At 38.0% G+C, this 20121-nt stretch overlaps 1 protein-coding gene across 1 annotated transcript in view; it reads left to right on the top strand.

Annotated features, from left to right (window-relative positions):
- Positions 1 to 2128: 2128 nt before the first annotated feature.
- Positions 2129 to 20121, top strand: part of LOC113495904 (ataxin-2-like protein) — a gene marked incomplete at its 5' end in the record, with an annotated part of 31008 nt that continues 13015 nt past the window's right edge. The window contains 13 exons of the mRNA XM_026874904.1: positions 2129 to 2344; positions 13642 to 13822; positions 14792 to 15041; positions 15182 to 15362; positions 15572 to 15757; positions 16129 to 16235; positions 16519 to 16603; positions 16901 to 16981; positions 17241 to 17348; positions 17783 to 17893; positions 19055 to 19260; positions 19593 to 19734; positions 20005 to 20106. Of these exons, the coding sequence (XP_026730705.1) occupies positions 2129 to 2344; positions 13642 to 13822; positions 14792 to 15041; positions 15182 to 15362; positions 15572 to 15757; positions 16129 to 16235; positions 16519 to 16603; positions 16901 to 16981; positions 17241 to 17348; positions 17783 to 17893; positions 19055 to 19260; positions 19593 to 19734; positions 20005 to 20106 (1956 nt within the window). The remainder of the gene's footprint in view (positions 2345 to 13641; positions 13823 to 14791; positions 15042 to 15181; positions 15363 to 15571; positions 15758 to 16128; positions 16236 to 16518; positions 16604 to 16900; positions 16982 to 17240; positions 17349 to 17782; positions 17894 to 19054; positions 19261 to 19592; positions 19735 to 20004; positions 20107 to 20121) is intronic.

The raw sequence follows: 20121 nt of genomic DNA, 5'->3' as shown, positions 1-20121 counted from the left end.
GTGGTACTCCGTTGGTCTGTGTTCCTCTTCCCAAATAAGGCATTCCATTTATCATATACTTTGTACCACTGTCACACATCATGAGGATTTTTATTCCATACTTACTTGGCTTGTTTGGGATATACATCCTAAACGGACACCGTCCTCTAAAACCAAGTAACTGTTCATCTATGGTCAAATGAGCCCCTGGAGTGTAATTTTGTATGCACTGATGGATAAAGAGATCCCATATTTTTCTAACAGGAGTAAATACATCGTTTTCTCGAAGTGTGGGCCGTATACTTTTGTCATCCATTCTAAGACATCGTATCAAAAAATCAAAACGATCACGACTCATTACAGAGACGTACACCATTGACAAAGATCGATCAAAGAGGTCATCTGTGGACATGTGGTTATCTTTTCTCACTGCTGTCATTACCAGAATACCAAAGAAAGCATAGATTTCATCTTCATTCGTGTCACGAAATGTAGCACCTGTCATAGATTCCCGACGTTTCAATGATATCTCAGCATTTGTCCATTTTACAATTTCCGAAATTATCTCATCAGTAAAAAATAGTTTGAAGCATAAAAGTGGGTCATATATATTGCGGCACATACGCGTCGGACCTCTTTGAGATCTGACAATGTTCAGTGCAGAGACTCGGCTACGCCTCGTGGACTTTGAAGTTGACCAACAATGTTTATTCTTACCTCTAATAGTCCTCTGTGGCAAGGTCAAGATTTTGTTAGAAGCCAATGAAGAACCTGGTTGTTCAATAACATTTTGTTCGTCTAATATTTCACTACCGCTTGACGTTGGCTGCACTTCATGTACCTCATCTATAAACGCTTCTTCTGTATCGCTCTGGACGTCATCTTCACTTACGTGATCTGATATTTCACTGTCAGAATCCTCACCAACAAGCTCGTCATCGCTTTGCAGAAGAGCAGAGAGGATATGCTCATCGTCTAAAGAACTACCCATTTTATTATATATTAGTCACGATATCTATAACAAGAAAATATATATATAATAAGTTATCACGTAAGTAGAACATGAAATAACAATATAATTATCGTATGAGTTAAATCTTAAAAGTCACGTAAAAGATAATCATGCGTCATTTTGACTCACGCGGTCGTTATAGTTCAAAATCAGTGACACTTACCGCATTGACAAGCACGCCTCACGGGAGCTCCAAGCGGCGACTGAGATGTCCTAAACGCACAGCGACGGATTCGCGCTATTTAGAAAGAGAGAGCAATATTTCAAGAATGCATGCGTCAATTTTACGCAGACTATCTTTCTAGGGTTAAAAAAACTCAAGGGCAACGCTTTTCAGACAGGTCAACATCCTTTGATATTCGCTACTGAAACAATATGTTCAGTTTTTAAGCTAGATAAATCATATTTTTTGTCTCAAAACACGGATATTCAACGGCCATGTCAAGTTTGTGATAAGGGTCCATAGGTTAAAAGAGAAGACTCTCAAGACTTCAAATGGATGTCAGTTCCATTTTATATGTTCTCGCTACTCAGTAATCCGTTTGTGATTGTTCGACTTAAATATACTTCCGTTTCTACTGACCTATGTATGCTAGTCGTGTATTAGTCATACCCATTGGATTTGTCGTTATCACACAGCGGGCATCCGTTGCCCCTCGTGAAATTAACCAGCTCTTATCATTTGTTTTGAAAATAAAACTATGACTTTATCACTCTAATTTGGTAGTTACTTGTGTTGGGCTATCTCAAAAGCTTATAAGTCAAATTAGAAATTGACCTCAGATCGTCATATTACAAAACCTGATTTTTACGTACGTTACTGAAGACAAAATCAATATAGATGCTACAAAAGTTAGTAACTAATATCCGATAGGGTTATATCAGATATTCAAAATCCAAAGATTTATATTTAGCGTATCGAATATTTTCATTTTCTTTACCCGCTGGAAATCCTCATCGACTTAACCGAACCCAACATGCATTAGAGATTAAGACAACCTAATCTAGTAATGCAGTCCATTAGTAGGTTTCAAAAAGGCTAAAAATCAAACAGTAAGACCGCTCACCTGAAAGAAGAGTATCTTTTGACGCCACATAGAAATAACCCAATGCGTAGCATATGATGTGGTGTAATAAAAATGTTTTCATCACCTTCTACCACTGTATTCAGTATTTAACGATGTTTATTTGTTGTCCAGGTCACCACGGGGCCGCGTGGTACCAGAGGGCGTCTACAACAACGCACACTTCATGCACGCCGCGACGTCGCACGTCGGCGACATCGTACAGGTGCTCACGCAGTCTGGAAGCTTATGGGAAGGAGTCTTTAAAACTTTTAGCGCACAATTTGAAGTAAGTACTGTATATAATATGCTTACAGTCTGTCTATCACCACGTCATTCAGATACCTCTGTTCAGCATAATCTGACGAACACTGCCATTCTACCCAGCATGGAATAAAAACGCGCTTAGCATTAATAACTTAGTATTTCCTGTAGGTACGTAGTTATTTACCTGTCTAGCCTTATTCTGACGTCATATGTTAGTATAGACACCAATATCTAGATAAACTGTCTGTTGTACACCGTTTTCTGATAGCATCGTTAATCAATCATTCTCTATATGAAAGAGATAAATACACTTATGCCTACTCAGAGCTTAGCCAAAACATGTGCTTTGTGCCAAAATAGACGAAAGACGAACTTCAATGAGTATATCCTGACTTTAGAATTCACGTCCATGTTAAATTTTATTGTTAAATGACTGTGCATTAGAATCAAATGCATTTAATAAGTAATTTTGTATTGCAGAAAAATGACAATCTATAAATAAACACAATTAAATGTCACTTGATATTACTCTTTGGCTATTTAACAAAATGTCTGCAATTTAGTTAGGCAACAAAGCTTAGATTACTTATTTAAATGAGAAAAGAGCTGATAATTATAGTACCACAGTTTACTAAAAGGAGCGCATTACTTACTACACAGGACGGCGAATTTAAGCAACTTTTAAGAAGCCTCTTACTCCATTACTTAATAAAAACAATAACATTGTTCACCTTACAAAAATTACGTAAAACTTTTGTCGAACAACTTAGGAGTTCCAAACTAATTACTTCACACCAAAAGGGTCTCAAACAATGAAATTACTACATCCAGTTGGTAATAATGTTCTGAAAATAGACGAATTCGTTATGCAACTGTCGATTTTAGAATATCTTGTGACGTGTCGCGTAGCAGTGTCACCTGTCCCGGTGGATGATATGTGGAAACTATTGTCACATCTTCCTCTGATATTTCAGACGCATAGTATTCATAATTGATTAGCTATTGCGCGGCTGTTCCTCGGATTTCTATGAGAGAAACCAAAATTAACCTCAGATTTCAACATAGTGAAACATGATAAACACACACGGAACTTAAAATGTCGCTTATTTACACAAGAGTATGAAAAATAAAAATAGAGAAGGAAAGCTCAGTTTTTTATAGCATTTAAAAATCAAAAATAAGTATTACCTTTCTGAATAAGTTTCCGGTTTTAGGGACTAGCAAAAACGCCTCATTTGTCCCCCCTTTAACTGCCCAGACTTACATTGATGAAGCGATTGGCTCTTAAAACACACCAGTCGCTACATATCCTAGTCGCAACGGTTCCTAGCTTGATAAATGTGGACTATATATCAGCATACCATGACAAACAATTGCCATACTAATACACTCGTTCTTATATGATAGATTTACCATTAAACCGCATGGGAACATATCAGTTGACCAAATAAACATTAATAAGGATTGAATATAATAACCAAAGTACAGTCAGTTGTTTTTATGATTACTACGATCTATTTACGTCTTGTCACATGATTAGGTTAATGATCTTTTCGGTATATAAATAGGTTGCAGTTTTAGCCTTCACCGATCCCAGATCGAATACGTTCTCGAATGTACTAGTACCGGTTTGGAACTTCTTAACGTTAAATATTATATTGTATTTGAGAATTGTAAGGGTTTCAAAATTGACTTTCTTAGTCATTAGTAGTCGGTTTAAAGAGGAAATAAGATGACGGTAAAAAGTCAACTTCTACTATGGAAAGTGGTAATAGGAAAAGGAACTGACGAAAATATATTCTGCATTATGTCGTACTGTGTTTGATTTTGTCAAGTCTTACAAGCTTAATTAGCACCCCATTCTTGATATTTGTTCATTTAAATTTTGCAGACTATCACTCATGCCTCATGCCCTGCCTTAAAAAGAGGAAATCTAAGATAAAGTAATGAGTCTAGCTGGTTAACGAACTTCCTTCCTAGACTTAATAATAGTTTTTAAAAAATTACCCAAAATTATAAAATAAATTGTGTTGTTAATAAATCTGTTGCTTAATAAGTGAAAACGGCAATGTAAATGACAATCAATTTTCAGCCGCACACAATGAGGCCTGCTTTACATATTAACGTCCATTGATACGCGATTATGTAATTACGTCCCGTATAAACGTTGTACTAAAAGTTTCATGAACATAAGAGTGAGGCCATAAAACGTACTGAAGTATATACTTTTTTCTCTACGACATATAAAAACGCAATGTAAAAGCCGTTAAATTGATTGACGATCTAATGTCCCCATATAATCGCGTGTACTCAATTCAGGGGCGATATTGTAACCGTTTACCATTCGTACGAGTGGACTTATGTTAACGTTTTGAAATGACCAAGCTAATTGCTTTACAGTTTATTTTTGTACACAAAATCTTTTTTTTTTGGTGTTCGTTTGGTTCTCAGTCTATTGTCAGGCAATTTTTAACACGAATGAGTTTGGTGATTGACGTGCCATATTCTATATACATTACATAGGGATTATAAATAAAACTACTATGATATTCCTGTACAAAACGATATTAAAGGCGAGGCTGCAATAGTTGCAGTGGTCTCGCAGGCCCGGGCCGCGAGCATACTATTATATAACTATAAATCATAGAGTAGGAACGACCCTGTAACTGACGTAAATGTGCAGACTTCCTCAGTCGCACCGCGCCCTCCACGCGCTCGCCGGCCGGCGAACGTTGGAACAGAGCTTCACGCCGCAGAACATTCTATTAAATAATCACAGTTTATAAACGTAATCGAACCAATGACAGCTCGCGTCACACATGGAAATAGGCTAAGTTCTGATTGAAGCCTGATAACACTACGGAATTCACGTCCCACCACAGATCTCAATCATTCTAACCAATGCAGTGCTGATAACCTATTTTGAACACATATTGCTTGCATTACTATTATTTTAGCGATTGTTTTGCAAATTGCGATAAATATTCATATTTTGTTTTTCCAACTTAAATTATCGCGTAAAAATATTTATTTTGTGTGTGCGAAATAAAATGCATCCCGGTAACGCAGCAGTTTTGTGTTATCTGCGCTGGCGTGACCCCCACGAAACTATGAAATGTAGGTCGAATCAATAAACGCATTGTAGCATGGTTTTGGACATTTTAAAAACGATTTTAACGTTGGCACCACCTGTGCTGAGTTTGTGTAACGCTGTGCTTTCTGTGTGCTATCAAGAGATACTTGTGTTTTTGTGATTGTGACATTATCCGGCCGCTGTTCCATCCTTTGTTACGAAAGACATTGATTTAATATACCCAGAGTGCGTCGAACCTGCGTGTTAGTGAAAAGTGCAGTGTAATATACAGTTATTCAGTCTATCAGTTTATTTGAGAGCCCTCACCCCACTGTCGCCACTGGACATGCGCGGTAAACCAGCTGATTTTATGCCTTCCTTTTCGAGCTCTATTTAAACCTATACGGAAATGGAATCGATGTTCTTAGGGTGATCGAAATAAACTACGATCATTATTTCATTATTTGAAGTACTTAATAGGAAATGATAGATTCAGATCGTGAATGAATGTTCCCTGGAAATCTTTAGCTGAGATGAATGCACATCCTTTATAGGTGACTGCACCGTAAAATCATTGCTCTCCTAGCTAATAGGTGGCGCTGTAGCTCAGTATTCCCGGGCGGCGCTATACGGGATGGGGTTAGCCTAACGTTGCCTCACCAGTCAATATCATAAATTAAATACTCAGAGATCATGTGTTATATGGTGCAACCTAACTTTATTGGCAAGTTTCTTTTTATATTTACACCATTTCAATATCATTGTTATACTAAGTACTTTCTTTGCATAGTAATAGACAGCAATTTGAATATACTAGTTTAATCTTTCAAATTTGCATGTACGTATTGTGTTCTTTATTTCTTGCTTTTTAAATAGTTATTGCAACAGCATGCTATCTCAAAACGTATCTACCGTTAAATCATTCAATTGTATGATTAATTTTCACACGAAAGTCGTAACCTCCGTTGTTTTACGACCAAACATGTTATTTCAATATTCCACTTTTGCTTTTCATTACGGATTTTTAGAGTAATTAAAAATTTTAAGCATTCACCTTCGTGATTACATTTTCTAACGGTTGTTCCTTTATGCCCCCCCCCCCCCTCATACATCAAACGTACTAAATTAGCTGGATACTCAAATTGAAGTCATTGAATTATGTGGTTCGCTAAACCCTAGACATCCCTTTCATATGAAATATTCAATTATTAAGAGTACTGCGTTGCAAACCTGAAAGATTTGCGCTGATGGAATGCATTACAGCAAAGCATTATAGTGTTAGTTTATTCTACTTCTTAGGGGACTGAGATAATGACTATTTAAAAAAAATGAAAGCGTAAGGTAATTGTTAAAGTTTTCTCAGTAAGTAACTTGAATCATAATTATCTTATTATGATCCATTACCTTACCTTTTTATGATCCATTTCCTAAATAAAATAAAAAAAAAGGTTACTCCTAAACAAATAAATCACTACGTAAACAAATAGCTCACGTGTATTTAAAACCTAATCATAAATAAATACCTAATTAGAATAACGTATTATTTACGCTAACAGAACATGCAACGGAAGCAAACGTTGACCTCACAATAATGTCCAGTTAATTCAACAAAACTAGCAAGACGTTTCCCCGACCTTCACGCGAACTCGGAACGTACTGTGCACCACACAACACTGTATACACAGCATCCTTATTACAACTCTCTAAGGCTCACTTTTGTTATTATTTCGAGCTTCAATTTGTGGAAGGTTGTACGTCGAGACGGTGAAAATTCCTGTCTGATGACACACGCTAATTGACTCTTGTTTTACTCTTCTGAACGACCCCACGCGGCCGTGAAATTGTCACGCGAATTGCGACGTATTACACGTAAATGCATAAAACGTATAAACTCCTTTTTGCATGGTACGTGTACACAACTTGGTGTCAGAGTTCCTCTGACGTAGCGTGGACCTTTGAAATATTCAGGCGTGCCAGTATCCTGACATTGTTTTCCTTCATCCAAAACGTACAAAGAAACTCATGTGATTCGATATACCATACACCTCCTAGCTTTTAGTAATAATGATTACGTTAAAAGGTATTTTGTTTATTTTATAAACACGTAAAAACCCAGACGTATGTTTGTGGTCGCAATAAACGAAATAGATATTGATTGGGTAAGAATTTTGAGACGTCTGCGTCGTTTTGTTTCTTATTTCTTTGTACATGTACAAAAATATATTTTTTTCACTTTTCTGGATAGCTTTAAGTATGATGGATGAGAATGATTGAATTTGATAGCCAATAACTGTTGAGTGAATCATCATCCTCTGTTCAGATAGGTCAATGGTCGCTGAACGATTTTCGCACGTGGCGTAGGACGTCTTTGTTTAAATATACACTATTCTTCTAAAAATCTCATAGTGCTTGTTTTGGCTTAGATAAGTGATATCGCTTTTTGGAATGTATGTAAATAGTAATACGGGATCTCCCGATCGCATGTTGTCTATATTCTGGTTTTTTTTTATAACTACCGAAAATGAAGTTATATGTTGCTTATCATTCCGTAGTTTTAACTCTAAAAAACATAGTTCTTCCACAACACAGCTAGAGACAATTTCAAAATATTCCACGGTACGTTTCGGCCATCCAATTACTGGACTACATTACCTAATTCTGCGATCCCTTGCCAAACTAACGTTATAACAGCGGTAAAGTCAGCGGTAACGTTATAACAGCGGTTTCCGCGTAAACCTTAATGCAGGAACACAAAGATAATGACTAAACACATGTTTAAGAAGTATCAATAAATAAATTCAAATAATTATCACGTCACACGCATAAGTTAGAAAGCTTGCTTTATGGTCCCACGCGTAACGGAAACCGCTTAATAATATACCGTAGATGCGCATCGACCATTAGCCATGCAATTCGACACGGTTGTCTTACCTTTAATGAGGCCATCTATGTCATTTGTACGAGTTCTAATTGCTCTGGAAATGTAACTTACAATTGCAGTAATACACAGATAGATGAGTTGATAAAATAGCCTTTGTACTGTAGGAGTTCTCTACGCGATATATTACAGGCTGTATTTTTGCTGACAGTGTCTTCCAGATACACTGGCAATGGACAGAAAACAAGAGTCTATTAGTGTTGATCGCAATTGTGGTATAGTCAAAATAAGGTACTGCCATTACAGAGTACTTAAGGCCACCTCCAGTTCTATCGCCAGACCAGCTCGAAACTACCATTTTTTTCTTTAATCCGAGAATGGTCCTAAAATCAATAGCAAGATTTATCCTGAACACAAATATAAAGACTTTCAAAGGAAACAGATAATTAGAATATCATTTATTTTTATTACCTATTACACTGACCACAACTCCTAGGTCCACTTCCCCTCAATCAACATAATAAAACCTAACAGATTTCCTGAATTAATCATTCAATACTTAGTAATTTTATCACTAACATTGCATTTGAAGGTAAACTTTAACCACATTGTTATAAAGTTTATATTTCTAAACAACTTAGTCGTCGTTCCTGGAATTACAGAGATAAACATGTATGCAGCATTTTACTATTATGCGCCATTATAATTTTATTATGTGTCTAATAGATTTGACACGGCATACTCAGAAAACCTCAGTCTAAAAAATGTTTGTGTGACTTCCTGGTATGATTGCAGTTATTAAAAATCATTTCCCGTCACAGTGTAGCCTGTACAATAGATATTTTGCCCTGCAAAGGGTTATCAGATATTATTAAACTGGTTATTCAAAACTGCGTATGAGAACTAAATTGCGAGATCAAACAAAATGACTAAAATTCTTTGTTAGATGACCACCGAACATGTTTCCATGGTTGAGTCCCCTACAATGATTTAAAACTCCCTTGTATACTAGAAGCTATAACAACCGGTTTATGCGTAAGGTATCACTGTGGTCCAAGGTCAGTCGGTCCGTTTCAAATAATATCCGTCGACAATAAAACTGTCAGCTGACGTCTACTAAATTATGGAAATTGCAGGGATAAGGATAATATAAACTGTTTTATCTGCTCAGTAGATTTTAAACACGAATTTTGCCATGACTGTCTTACAATTTTGTATAAATCTTTCAAAGAGTTGTATGAATATTTTAAAATGAAAGGCGTTAGTACCAGCATCGGAAGTGCTCACGCAAGAAAAACAGGGTTTTAACCCCTAGCCATCAATATTGCATGTTGGCTTCCCGACACACCTCGCGTTACTATCGATTTGATCCGAACAGACTCCCTAACTAACCGCTCGAGAGTATCTATACACTTACAATTTATTAAGAACGTTTGCGAATCTTTTCTGAGCATATCTGGTGAAAATTATGGCCTATGGTGATTCTAGAAGGTTATTAGCTTTGTTCGTTTAATTCTTCCGCTAATATTAGATGTTTTTCACACTCTTATTGAGCAACTCTCAATTATTTTAGGATATAGACTTTAAAAGCTGTCAGTCAATTAAACGTGATGATTGAACAATTCTGAAACATCTGTAAAGGCTTCTACCATAAAAAAATATTCAAATTTTGTTAACAAATCGTGAATACGTATTGTAAATGTCAATACACTTTAGGACGTCTGAGCTCATATTTACGTATTGATTTTATGTCTAGACACGATTTTAAGGGAAATTACGTTAAGTTTGACGTCCTAACTGGCGCGATGGCGGCTGCAAGATCGATCGATACGGCTGCGTCTGGAACCTCTCGGTTTGTCTACCTTTAACTAAATATATTGCTGTCACTGTTACACTATATTAAAACGGACGTGATAGCAATAGATTCATAGTATACTACAGTAAGCTGGGACAATTAATCTAGAATAATCTCTACATAAGTAAGGTTGGTTTTGTGTGGGAGATTATGGTCAAATTTAATAATCTGATTTTCAGTTTATTTTTATTAACCCGATATTGAACGAAAAAAGACACAACAAAGCTTGTTACGGAAAGAATGATAAAAATCCACGTTATTAGCTGTATATTATTCATATTAACACGTATCTGTCCATACAAGAGCACTGATTTGGCGTGTAGCCAGAAAACAAAAGAAGTCAACCTATCACGGACCCTCACCGCGTCTCTAGAGCCTTTGAGGTATTTAGTTAGCCCGTTGGGTAACAAGTAACAACCTAACAACAGATTGCCGTAAAACGAACAATTTTTATCAATTTACACCATACTAAAATTGATTTTATTTTTTAGTTTATTGGTTTTTCTCTATGTAGTAAATCTTGTTAGCAAGCATTCAAATATAATTAAGATAAGTTGTAGTATTGTGGAATGTAAAGTCAGGGTAAAAAGAGTTAAAAAAGGTAAAAAGTAGTTTAACGATGAGAACTTGAACATATAATTGTGTCGTAGTAGTATATAGGATACTATAAACCAAAGGTATCATGATACTATAATTAGAATTATGGGGTTTCCCCAACAAAACACAGCTTAGTACAACGTTTTTGTACGTTTTCTTCACTAGAAAGCTGATTAAATGTTTATATTTATAGTGGAAACCCGGCTTTATGATTGTACATCAATCGCTTTTCAAAACATCAATGAATAAAGCATTATACGAATCAATGAATATATAGATACAACTCGTTGTGGCACGGTTCCTTGTTATGACTATAATACTAGAATAAGGTCGCATGAATCTTAAATTCACGGTCAGAAAAGCCGTTGACTAGACTACAAAGAAAACTATGTATTGGTATTGTTAATAGATTATTTGGTGTTACATAATTTTCAATTATGTATGAGCTTGTGACATGATATTAAAGTGTAATTTAGTAAAGTAAAAACATGTTCGTACGTTAACAGTTTAACATTCTTCTTTTTTCCCAAAAAAGTAACAAATATGCCTTATATATAATTATAAATCTCAGTATTTATGTAAGTTTGCGGTAACACCGATACTTAATCTTTACGAATAAAATGTATTAATTAACAACATGTAGGAGGCACTCAGAAAAGGTCTAATGTCGGATTTAATAAGCTATATTAACATAACTAAACTAGCCGTGACTGTCTCGAGTCAACGTCCTTGAGTGTAAGTCTAGACCGATGTCGCCGTACCTTCACACTCGATGCCTCTGAAAAATAACCTACAAACAACAGCCTTCACGAAACACGAATTAAATGTCAACAAATGTCCGCGATAACCTTATATATCAAGTGATAATCTTCACAATATTCCGAATATCCTATCAGGCGTTTTAGTGGCCCCCGATAAAAATTCACATATAAGTCATTGACCTATCTACGATAATCCGCTCCAGCTACAAAGGGCATTGTATCAAAGCATTAGACGTCACCTGTTTTTCTTCTAAGAACGTATAACCATAAAAAATCACATTACAACGGTTACTGAAAGCGTAACATCGTTAACCTTTGACACCTAATAACCAGTGTTACTGACGCTTACGACTATGTTACTTTATTTATTTTTACGTAGTATAATTTTATTTTTCCTCTGTGTATCTTTTTGTATGTCTTGGTGATAGACGTACAGATAAAGTAACAGCATTTCAATGAATGTAACGTTTATAATATATTATTATTAAAAATGAGTCACAAATATTTTTTTTGTTTGTATCGTACTCGTGAACACAAGTCGAAAGTCGCTCGCTGAATCTCCACGTTTACATATTTTACTCATAAAGAATTATCGTTGAATACGTATTTTCAATCAAAGGAAAGATGTAGTAAAATAGTAGTTTTACAATACAAGGCCGAACTATAGAAAATATACAAGCATTCGATCGCTTTTCGTGATATCTGATGACACATTACTTACATCATTATTAATTCACCTTTACAAAAATATAACAAGGCATTAACATGATACAGGTGATCAATAAAGGACCTGACGTTACAAGATAATTAAAACAAACACTTTTATATCTCCAGGAAGTTACACAACGTCGGTGTTGCCGACAATTTAAGTGCCCAAGCAATGTAATTTATCAATCAAGATATCTAGCCAACACTTTCTAATACATTTTAAGTGCCTTGCTTAAGACTCGAAAAAGTTACCACTTGAAATACGGATCTACGTGATAATATTTCAGTTTATGATAACAATTCTTCAAAATATGGTCCATGTAACAACGCTAATAATAAAAGATTTGAACTGCTAAGATTTTCTGCTAAAACCAATGAAATTCTCATAATTTTGCCTTAGGTACAAATAAGTTTTATATTTACGTTTCTCAATTACACTTTGATTAAGTCGTCTGATCCATACTCCAGACATGAAAACCCTGAGGGCAGATTTCAATATACCACAGCAGAAATTAGTCTCAAAATAACGATTCGTATTAACTCATCCACAGGTTTCAAACTATCACAACTCCTCGCCGCGCCTTAGGTATATTTTGAGATATGAAACCCCAATAAATTACGAACAATAGCGGCACACTCGGAACAATGCATTTATAACTCGATTCGTGTTTATATTAACAATATAGGTTATTGTAAACACCCGTACCGCCATACTTTATTCTGAGAAAAAACCGCCTGTCAAATCGTTTAGTTTTTGAATGAAAATTCTAGACAGGTTGGCATTGTTGAGAATTTGTCTCATTATCAATGTTTCGCAATATGTACAAGGTGAAGTATATTCGTGAGTGTAATTTGTGGTTAAAGTAACTATTGACGAGGCTTTTATCGTCACTACAAATATTATTGGCATTTGTCTATAAAATTTACGAACGCACAAACCAACCCAACAATTATTTAAAAAGTTCTAAAAGCATTACCGAAATAAGAGCACTTTAAAGTTTCAAGTTGTGTACTAATTGGATATAATAATATTCTAACAAAACACGATTAGTGGAACTTTTCGCTGTGTCTGCACCAAACAAGTATTTTTTTAATATGCTAATCTACCAGGAAATGAAACTGCCAGCTTATATATCAGAAACACCTTGTTTTATAATTAAACTGTAGCCAAAGCCATGATAGTTTTAATTACTTGACAGAAGCCTTGCCGAGAGAAGGAGAATAAATATTACTAGTTTTCTAAAGGGTTAGCAACTTAGGATACATAATGCCAATCCTAAATTAGTTGTAGCATGTTGTCCGTGCTCATATGATTCTTACAACCATATTAGTCAGTAAGATAACGACGTGTCTTTCACCATGAAGTTTAAGGTCATGTGCATCAATGACTAACATTTACAAAAACATAACGAAACTCCTTATTGAACATGTTTTTCTTTTTTTCCAGGTTGTTTTAGAAGTGGCTCATAGAGTCGACCAAGAAGGCGTTGTTGCCGTAGATTCAGTAGTTGAGAAATTAATCTTCAAGCCACAGGATGTTGTCTCCATTAGGGCGAAGGATTCGGACCTTGAATACGCCACCCATGACGTTTTCCAGACAGATAGTGCTATATCTAGCAAGTTTAATGGTAAGATACAATCATACTTGTAGATTAAAAAGTTATGAATGTCCTGAGTCCTGATTTAGTCATTAGAACGAAGACTGTCCTATGTCCTGCAGTGAGATAGTTAGCGCTTAGAACGATGATATAAGACGTAATTTATTGTTGTGTTGTTTAATATATGATGCCCAAACATATGGGTTAAAACTAACCTTTGAAACGGCATTCAAAAATTAAAAAAATTAATTCAAAAAAATTTGTCGATGCGGAACAAATTTCTTAACGCATTCGCAACGCCCAATTTTAATGCCAATTGTAATGCATTTGTATCGACATAATCATGAAACTAAACATAAAAAAACACAAATATAGCAGCAAAAAAGGGTCGAACACTTTGAAATATTAAACTAATTTGTAAAAAGCATTTCAAGTGCACTCAAGATAAGCTTGATGACGTCAGCTATGTTAAAATGCAAGTATTTATTGCAAGTTAGTTAAAAACTTGAAATGTTGCTTGTTTAGTTAGCAATTAATCAGTCTGACAGCACTACAATTAGTACTTCAATGGGTTAACGCTCTTCGCTAATCGAAACTTCTTTGTGCGTCAGAACCCGTGCGGCTATGTACCTTCAAAAAAAGCAAAATGTAAAAAAAACTTTAGCTTGTACTCAATATAATGCGAAGATTTCCTAGATTCTGATTAGAATGACAGAGATAAGATAGGAACTATTTTGTAAAATAAGCTATTACAAGGCATTTTTTGAATGTCAACATGATGTAGCAGCTTGACGCTTTCACTAACTACTGAAAATATTGTGCAAGAAATCTAATGAGATTTGCTTGTGTCATATCTACACTAAGTATGTTAAAGATTTTGTAATATTCCACCATGTAATTATTTTACACATCTCGATCGGCCTAACTACTACCCTCCAACTATCGACTACTTATATTTCGTGTATTGTATCAAGTCCCATGCGACAGGTGTGTCCGCAGGTAACGGACGAACAGGCGAGGAGCGCTACCTCGAACCTTGGGACGGCTGCGACGTTGAAGTCGGCGAGTCTCCTCAACTGAACGGGGACGCGCTACTCGAAGAGTTGGAGCTCGACCACCGCGCCAACGGCTGGGACGCCAACGACATGTTCCGTAAAAACGAAGAGGTGTACGGCGTACACAGTACCTATGATCACTCGCTGGCTGGCTACACGCTGCCGCTGCAGAGAAAGGATACTCAAGATTATAGGTAACTACAGTAAATAAGATAATGGGTCATAAATATCTTACAAAGATATTATAAGAAATCACCGAAAACTGGTGATAAAAATCGATTGTAATAATAAAATTGAAAGTTTTCGTACAGTTCTAACTACTATTTTTCTCCAGGGACGCGGAAGCAAAAGCAGAAGAGATTGCAGCTGAGATAGAAAACGCGGCTTCGTCGAAGGCGCGCATCGAGTTGGAGAACGGTGACGAAGAGGAGAGGTTTGCGGCCGTCGTGCGCCCGCAAGATGGCGCCTCGAGCGCCGGCAAATATGTTATACCCAACAAGAGGAAGAACATGCAGGTAAGATGTGGATGAATGTACGGTGAGTGTAATATGACTATGGATAGGTCTGATCCTTGATTTGCGTACGTTGCCATTTGAACTTCAAATGTTATAGCTGGCTAGCCTTAATACCAGGATGCTGCGGTACCTCGAACCCTCGGTTTCGTACGAGTCTTCCTTCGCAATACCTAACCTGTAACTAATAATGGTGTGTTTTGCTTATGTAGACTGGCAAGCTGGTAAAGCCGGGCGCGAGCAACAATGGCGGGTCCCCACCGTGTGTGGTGCGTGGGGGCGCGGGGGGCGCGGGCGCGGCGCTGGCGGCCAAGGACAAGGAGCATCGCGCGCCGCGCCCGCACCTCGCGCCGCTGCCCGCCATGCCGCCGCCGCCCGAGCGCCGCCAGGACGACGCGGTAAGCACACACACACACAGGGGGCGCGGCGCTGGCGGCCAAGGACAGGGAGTGCTGCAGTGTCTGTGGGATTTAAAACTGCTTTCGAAGAAAAGTTCTCCCTCACAAGCCCGCTCCGACGAGCACGCATCATCAGGCACGGATACCCCCTTTCCAAGGGCTTTATTTTTTCGCAAAATCATTGGATATTTGTTCGATAAATCAAGGCTAGGTAGAGCGGGGACATCTAGGCGTCCTTTTGTCTCAAGGATATAATTCTATTGTCTTCTCATCTGGACCCAATCGGATAGCGTTTGCGTACACAAGCGACGACACATACACATATACATCTCCCTAATATGAAGTAAATCAAATGTAATATGTGTGTGCAGCCGCTGGGCGTAATGGGCGCGGGCAGTGCAGGCAGCAAGAGCTACGCAGCGCAGGCCGCGCAGGCTGCCTACCACGTGCCGCCCTTCCCGCCGCACCAGCAACACGCGTACGTATACACACTTAGACACGCTTGCCTTATACCATAAAATTATTATTGTGTATAATTTGGACCATAAGAGTATTCATGACTTGTTTGATGCTGGACAAATGAAAGTATCCTAAACCACTTAAATTCATATACTTTCTTTGAAAGTAGCAACGAGAAAATTATTTTTCTTTTTTTTATTTGGATCCTGCCTACCCTACTCCTTCATTCAGTTATTCCAAACTTCTTTCATTTTATTTCGTAATTTTTTGTTTTATTATGACATCGCTGTACTGACGTGTAGGCCTGCCACCAGTGTCAACAAGGTGAACGGCGAGCCCCGAGCGCCGCCACACCCGCGACAGGGATTCCCACCACACCATCATCACGTAAGTACCGTTACATACCAAACTAATGAACAAAAACTGATTTACAATTTGTCCAAAATGTTCAGTGATAATGATGGATGGTTTTCGTGAACGATTGAGTCAAACACGCCCTTATGCATCAGGCTGTTTTACTATTACCAAGAAGTTCTCAGTATAAAGAATAATGTAAAGATAAAGATATAATATGTTAGGATGCTGATAGTGTCGATGTTAATCGTCGTTGGTTAATATGTATGTCATAGTATGAGGAAGATTCTCTATGTTTGACCAAATAGTTACATAGATCTTTATGTGTAGAACCCGCCGCCGTCGGGCGAGGCGCTGGGCCGGCCGCCGCGACACGCGCCGCCAGAGCCGCGCCGCGTCGAAGACGTGCAGGTAACTATCGCTTGTGTACACGCTACCACATTGTAAAATTGAAATAACTTAATGTGAACGATCTCGAGCATAGCGTCATTCATCAGACACATACTCCTTCGTTAAGGAATTTAATCCTTGTGTTTCGGGGGTCTCATACAAATGCTTGACCTACGCGGTGATCGACCCCTCGACATGCGCTCCGTGGGTTTGGCGTGGGAACTTCAACCACTCGGCTATCCGTTCAGTCAAATGAACTTCATATTTTTGTAATATTCAGGACCTGCGTAAGTTCAGCCAGGACTTCAAGCTGGTGTCAGCAGGCGGTGTCCCGCCGTCCCCGCAGCCGCAGCCGCCGCAACAGCAGCAGCAGCCGCAGCCACAGCCGGTTAGCTGACTTACTTTTACACAACTTAATATTTATTACAAATAATACATTATTTTTCTCGTGAAAAGGACAAGTGTTGACATTCGAACTGGTTAGACCAAAAAGTCGCTGCACTGACGAGTAATGGTTTTGCCTCTTTTCGCTTTATTTTTCATCTTATCTGGAGCATACTAACCTATCTACCTACTTTGCATTTTCAAAGCTCCTATTCCCCTTATCTGTGATGATACCTAATAACACTGAAAAATGTACAAGCCTACATTGTTTTATATAGTCTCATCTGCCAGCTATATTACAATTTATCTAATTCCCCAATAATACAATGACGACGAAAAGCAGATTTTAGTAGGCTTTTCGTAGTGTTAGTCCAGAATGATAATAAAAAAATCTATCCTTTGTGCTATTTATCTTATGAACCTGCATTATTGTTGTAGAGCCAGCCCCCGCCGGCGCCCAGCCCGCCGGAGGTGTCGGCCAACGCGTGTGCGGCCGACGCGCACGCCAAGCGCCCGCCCAAGCAACACACGCCGCCCGTACTGCACAAGGTAACATACACACTCACACTGTCTGCACTCTCATATACATATCATGATATTCCTTCTCAGCTCAGAAAGCCTACCCTATGATGTTACATCACACTAAAATACAATACAAATAGAAATCTTCCATATACCAATATAGACAAGTCACGTGACTTTTTCAATGTATCTGAACGATTCGTTAGCCTCAGTGCTCGGGAAAATCTAACTGATAAATAAACCCTGTACACTCGCTATTATATTTCTTGCGCATTTGTACTAAATGTCTTCAATGTTATAAATCATAAAAATGATTTGATATAGTCGCATCATGCTATCACATCATCGCCAATAGATGTCGTTTTTGCAATATCTTCTATAATGTTGACTAAATGAAGAGCTAGGTTATGAGAAATTTAACAGGTACACCAGTGTAATGCGAAGCCATGTACTATATTTTTGGTTTATTTAAAATTGGATAATAACGGTTTTGTATGTCCATACCTTTGACCTTTGCGATATTATGGTGAAAGCCGTCGTGGTGGCCGCGTGGATCTATGAACGGATTTGTATGCACGTACGAGGTTGCTAGTTCGATCTCAATGCAGGCAAGTACCAATATGACTTGTTTTAAAAGTTATATGTACTCTCTTACATCTACTGCCAAACGGTGAAGAAAAATATCATGAGAAACCTGGATTTGTAAGCTGAAATCAACATGTTGTAAGCTTGTATTGTCGTCAATGTTTAATTCTTCTATATGGAAAAGACGAAATCCATTTCTTCTAAAGTATACGACATACTTACTAATGAATGTCATTTAAACCAATGCCAGCGTGTCGTTTTGTCACCCTTCACCGCTTTCTAAGCATTCAAGCTGTGAAAAAGGGTCTTTGCCCAGCAATGGGTCATTTTCTGTTTGATATCATTATGGTGAATCTTACAATGATACCCTAATTACACTAACAATTATAAACGGTACTGGACTCATGGGACTACACCTTATCTGTTATAATATTGTCGGAATCAAATTCAAGTGTTACTTAACTTGTAATAGAACCTTGATTATTTATTAGTTCCTATCCTATCTTCATAATCCTCAAAATAAATCATAAAACATGTAAATTTAATAACATTAGCTTCACACAATGACTACCCTGCCTTAACAAGTGACTGTTCATATTCCAGCAGGCCCCGGCGGCCCCGAAGGGCGAGTCCCCGGGCGCGGCGGAGGAGCGCTCGCTGCCGTCGGCGTCGCCGCCGTCGTCGTCGTCGCCCGGCGTGGAGCGCGTGGCCGCCATCAAGAAGTCCACGCTCAACCCCAACGCCAAGGAGTTCAACCCTGCCGCCAAGCCCTTCACGCCGCGCAGCCCCAGCACGCCCAACCCCAGCCGGTCAGTACACAACTATCTTATATTGTATTGACTAGCAGAATATTTTCTGAATTAATGATGACGTGTACTGTCTGTAATATGGTAGTGTAGGCTAATAGTACATTTTTTAATGTTTAGAAATGTGTCCCAACTCCTTGTTAGTTATTGCCATATGCTATGAATTAATTTTTGTATATTTGAATAATTTAGGTAAGGTCTGTTTTAAAGTAGAATTCGTATTTGTGCTAGTTAATAACCTGATAACACAAATGTACTAACAACTTACAAAATTAAAGGAATCTTTCTTATTTTTTGGACTTTAAAATTTACTAACAACGTATTTTGATCCACAGGCCACATACCCCCGGTACTCCGTCAGGTGTGGGCGTGGGCGTGGGAGTAGGCGTCGGTGGCGTAGGCGTGAACTTGGGTGGAGTCAGTGTAATGGGTCCCGGAGTCAGTTATGTACCCGCACCGCATCCGCCACCGCCTATGGTATGTATATAAAACTTCGTGTACTAATTTGGATAGAGCCCGGGACTATGATAAGACTAGATTAATTATCCATCGAGACACAAGATGTCTAAGGAGTGTTTGATTAAGTCAAAACTTAAATCTTAAAGTAGTATAAAAAATACACGCATTCTTAACTATACAACCGCCAAAATCACCAAAAAGGAGATAAGCGATACTTTAAAGACTAAAATAATCATGTTAAAATCGTACTAGTAAGCGTTGTAAAAGATCTGGATGACGTAGTGTCAGCAATGCTACCCGCAGGTGGCGGCCGTGCCCTACGCGATGATGGCGGCCGCCGCCGCCGCCGCGCAGCAGCCGCCCGCCTACCTGCCGCATCCGCATCCCGCCGTGAGTACACGACAC

Source organism: Trichoplusia ni, chromosome 7 (genome assembly GCF_003590095.1).
Source record: "Trichoplusia ni isolate ovarian cell line Hi5 chromosome 7, tn1, whole genome shotgun sequence".
NCBI classification, from domain to species: domain Eukaryota; kingdom Metazoa; phylum Arthropoda; class Insecta; order Lepidoptera; family Noctuidae; genus Trichoplusia; species Trichoplusia ni.
Note: the sequence above shows the minus strand (reverse complement) of the source record. Positions and strands in the feature narration are given on the sequence as shown.